This window comes from Zonotrichia albicollis, chromosome 12 (assembly GCF_047830755.1).
Source record: "Zonotrichia albicollis isolate bZonAlb1 chromosome 12, bZonAlb1.hap1, whole genome shotgun sequence".
Classification (NCBI taxonomy): Eukaryota; Metazoa; Chordata; class Aves; order Passeriformes; family Passerellidae; genus Zonotrichia; species Zonotrichia albicollis.
Window position 1 is genome coordinate 6,760,609 of NC_133830.1, and position 12,409 is coordinate 6,773,017.

The following is a 12,409-nucleotide window of genomic DNA, read 5'->3' on the forward strand; positions in this document are numbered from 1 at the left end:
TGGGAGCCTGACAATTGGTAAATAAAGAAAATGGTTCTTGGTTTTGAACCCAATTCTAATATGTGGGCAGTAAAGTCATGTTCCTTCTTCTGCTCCCTCTCCAGGCCATGAATATTTAATTATTTTATGCAAACTGGAAGAGTTGCAATGCAAGGTTAAATTAGCCTAAATAACCTTGAAATCCTATTGTGAAGTTGGGCCTCAGAGTCAACTCCCAATCTGTAGAGAAATAACTTCCTTACACAAGGAGTTCTGTTGTTACTTGTATTTAAAATACTGTGGGGTACCACGACAAAAGTCTTGAGGTTAAAGTGGATTTCACAAAATTTATACTTTTGGTTCACCTTTCTCTGTTAAGAACCAAGGTTTAGAAAGTCCAATTACTATATAAATGTTTATTCCTCAATTATGAATGCAAAATTTTTCCTGGGAAAATGAATAATTTCAGCATTTTCAAAGTTTTATTTGATAACACATACGTATGCTGGCATGTTTGCTGCTCCCCTAGTTCCTTAAGTTAGGTTAATCTAAACTTAATTAATTCTATTTTAGCTCTATTTTGCAGCAGGCCAAGCTCCCTACAGGCCAGCTACAGGTATATGCCAAGTCAGTGTCTCATTCATATGTCATAAAGCAACCAAAATAAATAGACTTCTGGAAGCCTGACAGGGCTACTAAGTTTCACTTTTAATTCTCAAAGTATTTTATGAAATTCCTTCAACTCACAACCCTACAAATCATTCACATGGTTGGAGTCAGTGCAGAAAAGCTGTGTCTCAGTGATCAGCCTGCACAAAAACAGTTTCATGATCTCTCTCCAGTGGGAAAAAAATAGGATAGATTATTCTTTACCCTGCCAGCTAATCTTTAGAATCTGGAAACCTTAGATGCTTGCATTTTAAGAGGTAGAAATAAGAGCAAATGTTTGAAAATCCTTATTGGTAAAATCTTCACTAGGATAATGTGCATGTTTTATTGTTGTAGATGCTTTTTTAGCATTTGAATGATTTGCCTATTCAGAAAAACGAATTACATATCCAGCACAATGATTAGATTGGAACTTGGCAATGAAGTAATAAAGTGATTTTTCAAGTGCCTAAGAACTCACAGATACACTTAAGAAGATGACAAAACAACACAAGTGAATCTGCACACTGCAGCACAGCTGCCTACTGCATCTTTCTTCCATGCCCCTGACCACTGACTCTGACCCTAGAAACTGCACTTTCCAAATTTTACCAACACTGGGAATTGTACAAAAAATAGCCATTTTGATTCAGGCTCAACATGGATCAGTGCCTCCCAACTCTGCCAGCCTGTGCCACCTTGCTTTAGGTTTCATTTGCTGCCTGCAGCTCACCAGTCAGTAAGTGCTGAATCAGATCATCTCCTAAGGTCGCTGGCAAGTTCTGCTTCCCAGGACTGTAAACCATGTCTACAAACTCAGTCTTCCATTTCTACAGCATCAAATAAATGACTTGGGTCTAACTGCTCTAGTATTTAAAACAGCTGGGCCTGTTCTCTGACACACGTCGGAGGGAACCAAGAACCAACAATATTAAGAAAGGTTCTAAAACTTTCTCTGTTCTAAAACAATCATTAAACTAGAAAAACAAACAAACAAAAATTAACATAATAAATCATACTCATCGCTTCCTTTTTTCCACTGCCTGTTGGAAAGTAAATAATAATCTATAGCTTTCATTCATCATCTGCTTACAACTCCAAGTAGCATTGTTACTCTTGCAAGAAACTAGGCCGTAATGGGCTTTTGCTAATCACAGGTGAAAGGTCACTCTCATTTAGCAGAGTACCAAGCAATAAACATAACACAATGACATGACAGAGGAAGGGATTGGTATAGAAATACTGACATGGATCATACCAAGAATAAAAAATACTGTAACTCAAGAGAAGATTTTATCAGTGCTGGTCACAGAGCTTCCTTAGGACTATTTATAGTCTAAAGAAAAAAAAAAACAAACAACATATAGAAACACAGTAAGGACAAACTATGCCCTAACTCGTAGTTTTCAAAATATGTAATAATTTAATAATAATGCAAATAACACCAGTCACTGACAGGCCACCAGTCCTAAATCCAAACCGACAGGAAACTTTGACCCTTTCTCTTTCCCGTGCCTGCCCCTCTGCTAAGTAGTTATGAGGAAGAAAACTTCTTGCACTTTTCTTCAAGAATGAATTGCACTCACCTTCTCGGCAAAGTCGCATTGCTTCTCGGTTTCTCCCGTATTCCTTGAAACTTTCTTCTAATGCTGTTCCTAAAACCAAAAAGCCACAAGATTTCAATCCACGGAAAAGCCCGAGGGTAGGACTGAGCCCCGTTCGTGACCTGTAGCCCGTTCCCCCGTGGGCACCGTAAACACGGAGCGGAGGGGCCGAGGGCAGCTGGGCCCCGGAGCCGCTGTCAGCGCCGGGGATGCCTCACCTGCGGCGGGAGCTCCCCGCCCCACGGGCGGCTCAATCCAGGGCAGGAGGTGCCGGGCTCCGGGGACCGGCTCCGAGCCGCTCGCACCGTGTCCCGGATTACAGGAACTGGGGCAGGCGCTGCCCGCTCCGCGCCGCTCCCGAGCCCGCCCGGGGGGCGCGCACCGCACAACGAACTCGGCCGCGACCGCCGGGGGTGGGAACGAACCCGGGCTCCCCGCCGGGCCCGGCGCCCCGCCGTGCCGTCCCGGGGCACCCGCGGGCTGCGCCGGGCACGGCCGGGGGGAGGGGGGTGGGGGCGGCGGTGCTCGGCGGCCACTCACCGTCGTTCCCGTGAAGTTTAGCAGCATCGACCCAGTGGCTCCAGGGCTGCCCCAACATCGCCTCGGGGCTGGGCAGGGACCTGCGCTCCCCGACGGCCGCCATTGCCGCTGCGGTGGCGGCGGGGCCGGCGCCGCTCCCGCCTCCTCCGCCTCCTCCCTCGCCGTGGCGGGGCCGCCGCTGCCGCTGCCTGGCGGCCGCGCCGCGCTGCTCCCTCCTGACGTCACCCGCGGCCCGCGCCGACATTCTTTCCGCTGCTACAATGTAACGAGAAAAGTCAGCGGCCGCTTAAGGTGGCGCCCCGCTTTTAAGGCAGCGCCGCGGCGCTGTCAGCCCGCCCGCTCGCTCGGCTTCCTCCCCGCGGGGAACCTGCGGCCCTGCGGCGGCGCCGACTCACCTCTGCGGCGGCCCGGGGGGCAGCGCCCGGGTGCCCATTATTGTGCGGGGAGCGCTGCCTTCCTCTTCACCGTGTAGGTGAGGCGCGCTTGTGTTCGCGCTAACAAAGCGGCCGAAGGGAGCGGGGGCGAGCGGGGCTACGCCGCCTGCCAGGCGTACCCCGGCTCCATGGGCCGCCTCGCTACCTCGGCCCCGCGACCCTACAAAAACAACGGCCGCATCACAACCCCGCCTGGCACCCGCTGCCCCGGCCAGGGGGGCGGACCGGAGGGCGACGCGGCGGGCGGAGCCGGGCGGGCGCGCCCCGCCCTCAGCGCCGGTCCACCTTAAAGTCGGCGCCTCCTTAAAGGCAGCGGCGAGCAGGAAGCGCGCTCCGGGCGGGCGCGTCCCCGGCCCCCCCGGCTCCCTCCCGTCCGTCCCCTCCCTCCGCTCCCCGGCACACGGGGACACCGAGCGAGTTTCCTGCGCGCTGCTGCCCTCGCTATCCCGCAACCTGTCTCCCAGGGGGAGGGCTTTCTCATTCTTACTTCACGTTTCTTTTTTAAAACAGCTTTTTTTTTTTCTGCCTCTTGCCTAAACTTTGCGATGACGTCGTGCCGTGTCAAAAGCGAGGATTACAGGATGCTGTCGTACCTGCTAACTCCAAGTAATAAAGTCTAAGCTTTGCAAAATCAAGCTCTTTGATTAAAACCCCTGGGTTTAGAATTAATTTATCACAGAGTTTTCTCCACTAGAGTGTTCAAGTGCCAATGTCAAACTGTCAGGCCATGATCTGCAACGATTTCTGGCCACGCTTGATGCCACTGTCATTAACAACATCCTCGAAGAACAGCTAAAAAATGTAAATCTGATGTGCTGCCTCCTCTACAGGTACTCGATGGCACTGTCAGTGGAACTGCTGACAGATCCCATACCTGTATTTGCAAAACCACACAACAGAAATCAGAACTGTAAATAAATTTGTTTAACCCGCAGAGGTGCACATACACACAGGCTTAGCTAATTTTCATTTTCTATTTCAAGTGTGGGACTATACAAGCTAAAGATGTTTCTTTCCAAATTTATGCATATAAAAGATCTATAAATTCAAGCTCATCAGATGGAATAGCGTAGGCTGTAATTATAAGAATAGTTTCAGTGTTCCACCCAACTGATAATTTATGTCACACTCAGAATGTATCTCGTAAAATTGCAGACCTAATATAAGCAGCTAGTGTAATTTTTCTCTCCTGATCAACTTGAAGTCTAAGTTAGCTCCTTCATAAAAGGCCAACACCATAAAATTTAGGTAAAGAGAGCAACACTGACTTCTACTGCAGACATTTGCAGCAGGATTAATTATCAAAGGCCATCAGCCTCTTGAGCTGGGCCCTGGAGTGTCAGACAGTTACACTGCCCTGCCTGTAGCTTCCCAAAACTCTTCATCTTAGCCTGAGAATGAATAAAGGTGTTCATGGAATAAAGATTAATGGAGTGTATTGTTTGAGTAATTTTCAAATAGCAAACTTATAATATAGAAAAACTACTTATAATTAAAGCTAAGAACATCATTGGAAGAAAAATGTCTGTCAAGTGCTAAACAGCTTCTGAACAGAACCTAATCTTTTTTTGTGGTGTAGAAGCCAGACAGGAAAGAAGCCTATGCATGGTTTCTTTCAAGCTTAGTTCTTCAACAGTGCTTCACAAATGCAGTCTAAGATAGTGTCCATAGCTGAATGCAGACTCCAGGCATAGGATAAAGCAAGTTCCAGACAGATCTATATTCTCTGTGTCAAATATTCTCATTTATATTACAAACTTCATTCATGCAGCTTTCCTTTGTCCTGGAGTAAGTGGTCAGAAAGCTGCCTCAGCTGCAGTTTGAAAAAGAAACCTTGGTATGTCCAAGCGTCCATCAAATTCATAAAGGGTTTTTCTATTATTTACTTTACATAAATCATAAAGCAAATATAGTGACAAGTGACTAAACAGAGTCATAGAACACCATCACCTACCCTTTAACAGTGACAGGGTTGACCAAGGCAGAACAATTTCATGTTGACACATCATGTGGTTCTTTTCTTTAAACATTACCAATTGGCAAAAATTACATCAATTAACTAACTGCATTAACAAGCTAATAGATTATCAACTTCTTAGTTTCTAAAGCTGACACTGATCAAGTTACTCAGCAGTGCCAGCCACACAGGTAAAAGCACACGCCACTGCTATTTCATACAGCTCTGATTATCCCCTTTATGGCTCTTCTCTGCTCTTTCAATCTGGCTGTTGCATTTTTAGCCTTTCTTTTTCACAGCTTTTCTTCTCTGCCTATATATTCCCACTCAAGATCTAATTCTGCAGCCTGGGCCTCGGGCTGTCCTTTAGTAAACCTTCCGCTGCTGCAATATTTTCTCTCTGTGCCGTGAGTACATCAGTATTCCAGCAGAGGGAGGGAAGTGGCAGCACAAGGATCAGTTCATCAGTTCAAGTGCACAAGACCGATTAGTCAGACAGCAGGAATAGGGGCAGATGAAAAACTGATTTTACAGGGACTGGAAGTGGCGAGAACTTTCTTTCCCCACAAAGTCATTAGGCTGAATACAATGTTTGGGCTCTTTAAAGCACACTAGTTCAATTTTCTTACATTGTTTCCATAATGCTGTAGATGGATGCATTGATTATTTTAAGTAAAAATAGGGAAACCTCTGAAAATCCATCATGTTAGAAGGAGATCAGAATTGAAAACACATGTACAAGCAGGAGACTTTAACAGAGGTGGCTGTTACAAATCTGAGACATCCGGTTAGAAGAGCTGTCATCCAAAGCTCCCTTGGTGGTCAGCAGAGAGGAAGGGATACTTCTGGGATCAGTTTGGTCCCTTCTGGTGCAAACCACTATTTGAAGAAGCCCTTCTCTTCCCACTGACCACAGAAGTAGCCATGGACAACCACACACATAAATTAGGCACCTGCATTAGACATCCAGAGTTCAGTGGGGTGAACCTGGCCAGGAGTGGGGAGAATATTCAAGTGTGTAAAACTACCTAGAAACCAATACTTCTCTTTTACACAGCAAAAAGTAGCTTGGAAATGCCCTTGGTTGGACCTAAGACTTATCTGAGGAAGTAAAATAGCCCAAGCAGTAGCGTTGGGACTGAGACAATGTGTGAAAAACCATGAACTGCTCATACCTGTGAATGAGAACAAGTATTTGGAGAACAGAGAGAAAGCACAAGGAGGAGTTAAGCTCAAAGAGAAAGTAGAGAAGGAAAAATATGAGGCAGGAAAACAGCAGAAAACAGTGGATGATATGATGTAGAGAAAACAGTCAAATAACGATGTGAAGAAAGCATAAACATATATAACACAGCCTGCAAAAGCAAAGAAAGGAGACAAAAATAGGAAACAAAACATACAGAAAAGGAAAACTCACAGTTTTAAAGCTCACTAGGTAGATTTAACAATAGATTAAACAAGGCTGGCAACACTATGATTAAATGTATGCCTACAAACAGCATGCAACTGCTGAAAACTGCAGCGGATGGTGATTTCATGGCATGACACTGCAGGCAGTTTTTCACCTGTACCAGCAGGTTTCATTCTTTTGCCAGGTGGTCCAGGAAAGCCATTCAAACAGGGAACACCTACTTCAGCTGTTCAGTTAGAATCTGTATGACAGCCTCTGTATAGGACCTGAGATATGACAACTCTTAACTGGAATGAAAAAGGAAGGATGAATCTGCAGCCGAACTCTTTCAAGAGCAGAAGTACAATGATACCACTCACCGATGATTTTCCACAATGGCAGTGAAAGGATGTGAGAGCTGAAGTGCAAAGGGAGAGACAGGGAGAATCCACAGGGCTGTCACTTTATCAGTACTCAGAAGAAAGGGAAATAGTGAATTCATAAAACATCTGTCAAGGAGAAGCTCTGATGGGGGGGCATTATGGCACTAAATGAAATCAAGTAAGTTAATTCTAGCCAAAGATATGAAATAACCAAGAAGGGCATAAAAACTAAGAAGAAATGTCATTATTTGTTGGTAGGTGGGATTCAGGATGAAGTGACAACTCAAGAAGCTGACATGCTGAAGTCCTGACCCTCCCATCACCTCCTGCTGAAAACACTGGAATGGGAGCACATTCTATGCATTTTAAAATGTATCTCCAGTATGAGAAATATAAGACTGTAATTGGGCAAGTATGGAAGCAAGAGATAAAAAGTTTACATAAATCAAAACACCCAGATGAAGACAGAACTACCTAGCCATACTAAACAGACAGATTTAATTTAAGCCCCATTATGGCAAAATATTAATACACTAAGAAAAACACATTATGGTTATCTGTAGTTCACTCTGACACCCAGGAAATCAGCGACTTCTCCCTTTACAACTACACACAAGATTGTCATCCTGCAAAAATAATACTAATCATAAGCAGCACACAATAAAAAAAAAAAGAAATCATGCTAGTTTATTATCCTTTTTCTCATGGATCCTGGAGGTTGATGTGTATAATTTTATTTATGAGTAACACTTCAAAGGTGAAACTGGAGATGCTCAGAAGAATTGGAATACAGCTACTTTAAATGCTGGAATATAAATTACTGTGCATGTCTACTACAAACCACCTGTACCAGGGGAAAGAACAATATTATTAAGATTAGAGGAGTAACTTAAGGTATCCTTTTCTGAGAAGTAAGAACTGGGGAATGGAGGCTAATAAGTACATCTACAAATAATTCTGCATTAGGGTGAGAAAGCAACAGATGCACTTATAGGTTTATCCAAATATCACAATAACACTTTTACATCCAAATTATCAAACAATGTTATTACCATGCATTAAGAACCTAGCAAAAGGCTACAACCACTTCCTTTAGTTAGAATAGAGGAGCACAGACCTTTGCCCTGCTTAATGACACCACATACTGTCAATTCTTGAGGGGAAATTTACAGAGAAAACACAGTAGTGATACAAAGTTTCCAAGTGTTAAAGGTAAATTGGCAAAACTACGAAAAATACACTCAGTTAATGATCTGGAAATCAAACTAATGTTTACTAATTTTACATAAGGTATTGAAATTACCTTTTGAATTTGGAAATGTTAAAACTATTTCAGCAACCTAACGGTGCAGATGAATCATTTTAATCAGAGGAATCAAGCAGGTATGACCTTTCAGATTCTCATTTATACACAGAGAATATGATATTACAACTTAGAATTACTCAAGTACACAGCTGTTCAGGCCAATTGCAACAAAACATTAGTGCTGGATTTCCATTTATTGAAACCAAAGCACTTGATGGGGACAATTTGGTACTACTGATCTGCTGGAACACAACTTCCATGCAAGGTTTCATAACCTTGCCAGGTTTCTTGCCAGTTTAAGACTCTGGGTCCAAGCACAGCTCACAGGACTTGAGTTTCTTGAAGGGAAGCTGCTGAGGCCCCATAACTTCTGATGTGCTTTAAACATCCAACCAAGGATCCTAAGAACCCTGGTACAAAGACATTCAAATTTAAACTTCCTTCTCATGTTTTGACTGCTGCCTGCTGATGCTTTGCTGATGCTACCTGCTCTGACCATATGCTTAGCAAGTTAACAACAAAATATTACACAAATTGGACATGGGCAGGTCTGTTGGACATGACAGGATGCACATGAGGGTGCTAAGAGAATTAGTTTGAAAGGTCAGATGGGGACCATGAGATTGCCAGCAAACTGGCTAAACTGCTGTGCTCAAAGGGTGGGAATGGCTCAAAATCAAATGGCAATCAGCCACAAACAGAGCTCCTTGGGGATCAATATTGGGCTCATTCATATCCAATATATTTTAGAATTATCTGGATGATTGGAATAAATACATCTTCAAGTTTGCAGGTGACATAAAAACTTGGAAAACAAACAGATCCACCCAAAGTGTCCCAATGCACGGAGATTGTGACAGGCTGGAAGACTGAGCCACTTCAAGAGACACATTAAATAACTGGACAGGGTCCAGCAGAAAGACAACACAGTGATTAGAAGGTTGGAAAACTTTGTGAAAAAAATTTAAAGGAATTGGGTTCATTCACCTAAAGAAGAGAAGATTCAGGTGAGATGTAATCACAGTCTTCCAAGAAGTACAAGATAATTACAGAGAAGATGGAGGTAACTCTCTTCACAAGGAACAAAGTGATAAGGCAAGAGGCAACAGGCACAGGTTGGTTCTGAAGTTCTGTCTAGATGCAACAACAAAATATTTACTGTGAGGACAATTTCATATTGGAACAGGCTGCCCAGAGAAATTGTGAACTTTCCCTTGACAAAAAGATTTAATCCTTAGCTTGACCAGGCTATGTCAAGATGATGTCCAGAGGATTGTTCCAATCTAGACTTTCCTAGGATTATATGAAGCCTGATAGATGTTGTGACCCTATTCAGTGACGAGGAAATAGAAAGAACAAAGCCAGTTTTTGCACCCAGACACTCTGGGCTCACTAAAACAGCCACATCTCAGGATGCTGGAAAATCCAGGGAAGCATTTTGCTATAACAACTTCAGGTATTACAGCTTCAAATGTTACATATTGCAAGATCCAGACAGTAACAAACATTCCTCACAGCCCTTGAGTCCAGGCTAACTCTGCCACTTAAACAAGCTCTGCAGGCCAGATCCATGCTAACCATAATGGCCCTTTCTGCTGCTGCAATCTATTTCAAAGTATATTAAAAGATGTTTTGCCCAGCAAATACTGGCCAGGCTGTAATAGTCTGGATTCTTCATATCTGTGCATAAGAGTGAAGTCTTTTTTTTCATGGAGTTAAGCAAAAATATACAAAATGGTGAAATGCACGTGATGATATAGAGTAAAGATAAATGTAAGGGAAACAGAGAAAGAAACAGATAATCTTTCAATGAATTAGCAGTACCTGATATAATAATCTGCACCAGCAGCCCTTCAGACAAAATTTCAATTTATTATCATAATTTTCTCTTTTTTCCAACATTCTGCAATGAACACTAGTCATGCAGAATAAACCCACTGTGTTAGGCAACTGTACAGTCTTATCTCAGATTACAATTCCACTTTCTCAACTTGTAAAATAATAGGACTGATGCAGGTGGTAGGCTATGGCATATGCCAGAGCCTAACAGCCTTCAAATGCTTTAACATATCATGGAAACACGTAAATAGAAAAAAAAAATTATTCAGAAAAGGAAGATTACTTCTTCTAAAATATAAAAAATAAATAAATTTAAAATATTGATTCTACTATATTCCCCATCTGCCACAATTTACTTTTCCAAATCACCTAATTGATTGAAAGATACAATCCAGTTTAGTTTTATCTTTTAAGTTTGGCAGTTGCATGCCAAGTGGAACTCCTTCTGGGCTGACTGCAACATCACTTTATTTCCCACTGAAACACACATTAAACATCTGCATTTTAAAAAGTCTCCCCACTGCATCTGGTAACAGTACAGACTTGCTTTGCAACTATGCTAATATTCTGTTCTCTATGTTTCTCACATCTAGAGAAACATCTAGCACATCTTATGCTTAAGGAAAATATTTGGTTAAGCATGTCACAGTACCTTGAAAGTATGGTGAATCGCTGGGTTGATTTATCAATTGATCTTCATCTGTTCAGATTTTGGAAGCTTTTCCTAACTTGTACCTGATTAATTCTGAAAGAAAAGAAAAGAAAAAGAGTACAGCACTAAAACATTTGAAACCCCAACTCTGTTTCCTAATGATAAACGTGTCTATTTAAAAACGAATACGAACCATTTAATCAATTTTACAAAGAGAGTTTGTGCAATGGATTTCAAACTGAAAGGTAAGCAGGGAGCTGTTATGGTGTGTTCTGTCCAGGGGATCTCTAAATGGCAGCCTGACATTACCACAAAGGCATGCATCGGATGAAACCTCAATCTTCAGCCCGGTTACCGCACTCGCGCCGGCTCCCGCTGCCCAGGTTCCGAGCACGCGGCCGTGTCTGTAGCACAGAAATTACACTGGAAATACAACAATGCTGGGCTTTCTGCACAGGGCTTTTCTGAAATACAGCATGGCCCAACAACAGGGGCTCTCAGCATGCAGCCACTGACAGCTCAGCTTCACCACCATGCCACAGAACATGGAGAGGTAAAAATGATCCCTCACGTAATCAACATCAGGGACTGTCCCTGCACCACCGATGAAGAATTTAGAGAAATGTACAGAAGGAGGCCTTCCCACAAACAGCACCTCTATCATCTCAAGCTCAGGTTTTTAAGATCCTTTCATTCAATACTTATAAACTTGTTTATATAAACTAAACTTAATCCCAGTTTGCTTTGGTTTCACATAAATCAATGCCAAACTAGCTAAAGCTAAACCAAAGCCCCTTTTCTAAGTTAAAACTTAAAAAAAAAATCAACTACTTTTGTGCACAGGTTATATTTAAGACCAATTAATTGACTTTTACAAGTGCTTTTAAATAAAACTGATTTTTTTTTTATCACTAAAAAGCCATGAAGATACATATAAATTAGCCAACCTAGAACAGGGACTGGATGACACTTCAGAGATAACTATTTTTTCCCCTTAAAGGACTAAAGTCCAGACAAGAGGAATGCAGTCCAAGAGGGCACCTGAGCTGTCCCCCAGCCTGTAGGGCTCTGCTCCAGTGGAAGGTGCCAAATGAAGCTTTTCCTGCCTTCTGGCTCTATCCTGTGGGAAGATGTCTGCCAACTAAGTTTGTATCTTTTAAGTCTTTTTATGCACTGAGGATAAACCCTTTCTTCATCTCTTCCTTTAAACTGCAGCAAAGCAGCTAACATTACCTTGATTGAGATCCTCTGGAGATATATTTACTATTTCTAAGATTGACTCTGCTCAGTGACATAGCTGATCTAAGAAGAACATCCTCACTTTCCAGTTACTGCATAAAATCCAAGTTACTTTCTAGTTACTGCATAAAATCCAATAAAATTCTAGTTACTACATAAAATCCAAATTTCTCTTGTTTTCAATGGACAAGACTTGAGAGCAAGTCCAATATTATTTTTTTCTCCCCTCTGCAGGCACTGTTTTGCTTTATGCTTAATAGACGTGATTCTCAGTAAATTTCTACCCTAGTAGAAGTCTCAGAAAATGTTTGTTACACATACAAATCTCACTGAATACTGCAGTATAAAACTTTCTGTTCAACTCCTGCTGCTGCTAACTAAGAAAATGCAATGCAGTGTTTACCAAGAATACTTTCTGTCCTTTAGTAGTTTAGGACA

The 12,409-nt window shown here is 42.6% G+C and overlaps 1 protein-coding gene across 4 annotated transcripts in view; it reads right to left on the reverse strand.

Annotated features, from left to right (window-relative positions):
- ATXN7 (ataxin 7) overlaps window positions 1-12,409 on the reverse strand; it is an 89,988-nt gene that overhangs the window by 60,296 nt on the left and 17,283 nt on the right. For 2 of the 4 annotated variants that reach the window (XM_014268090.3, XM_014268089.3), the window contains exons 2-4: window positions 10,733-10,825; window positions 2,772-3,026; window positions 2,214-2,282 (exon numbers count right to left, since the gene is read on the reverse strand). In XM_014268090.3, the coding sequence (XP_014123565.1) occupies window positions 2,214-2,282; window positions 2,772-3,015 (313 nt within the window). In that variant the 5' untranslated portion in view covers window positions 3,016-3,026; window positions 10,733-10,825. Of the gene's footprint in view, window positions 1-2,213; window positions 2,283-2,771; window positions 3,027-3,166; window positions 9,376-10,732; window positions 10,826-12,409 lie in introns of those variants that run through there. The other 2 variants (XM_074550460.1, XM_074550461.1) reach the window with 2 other exon arrangements.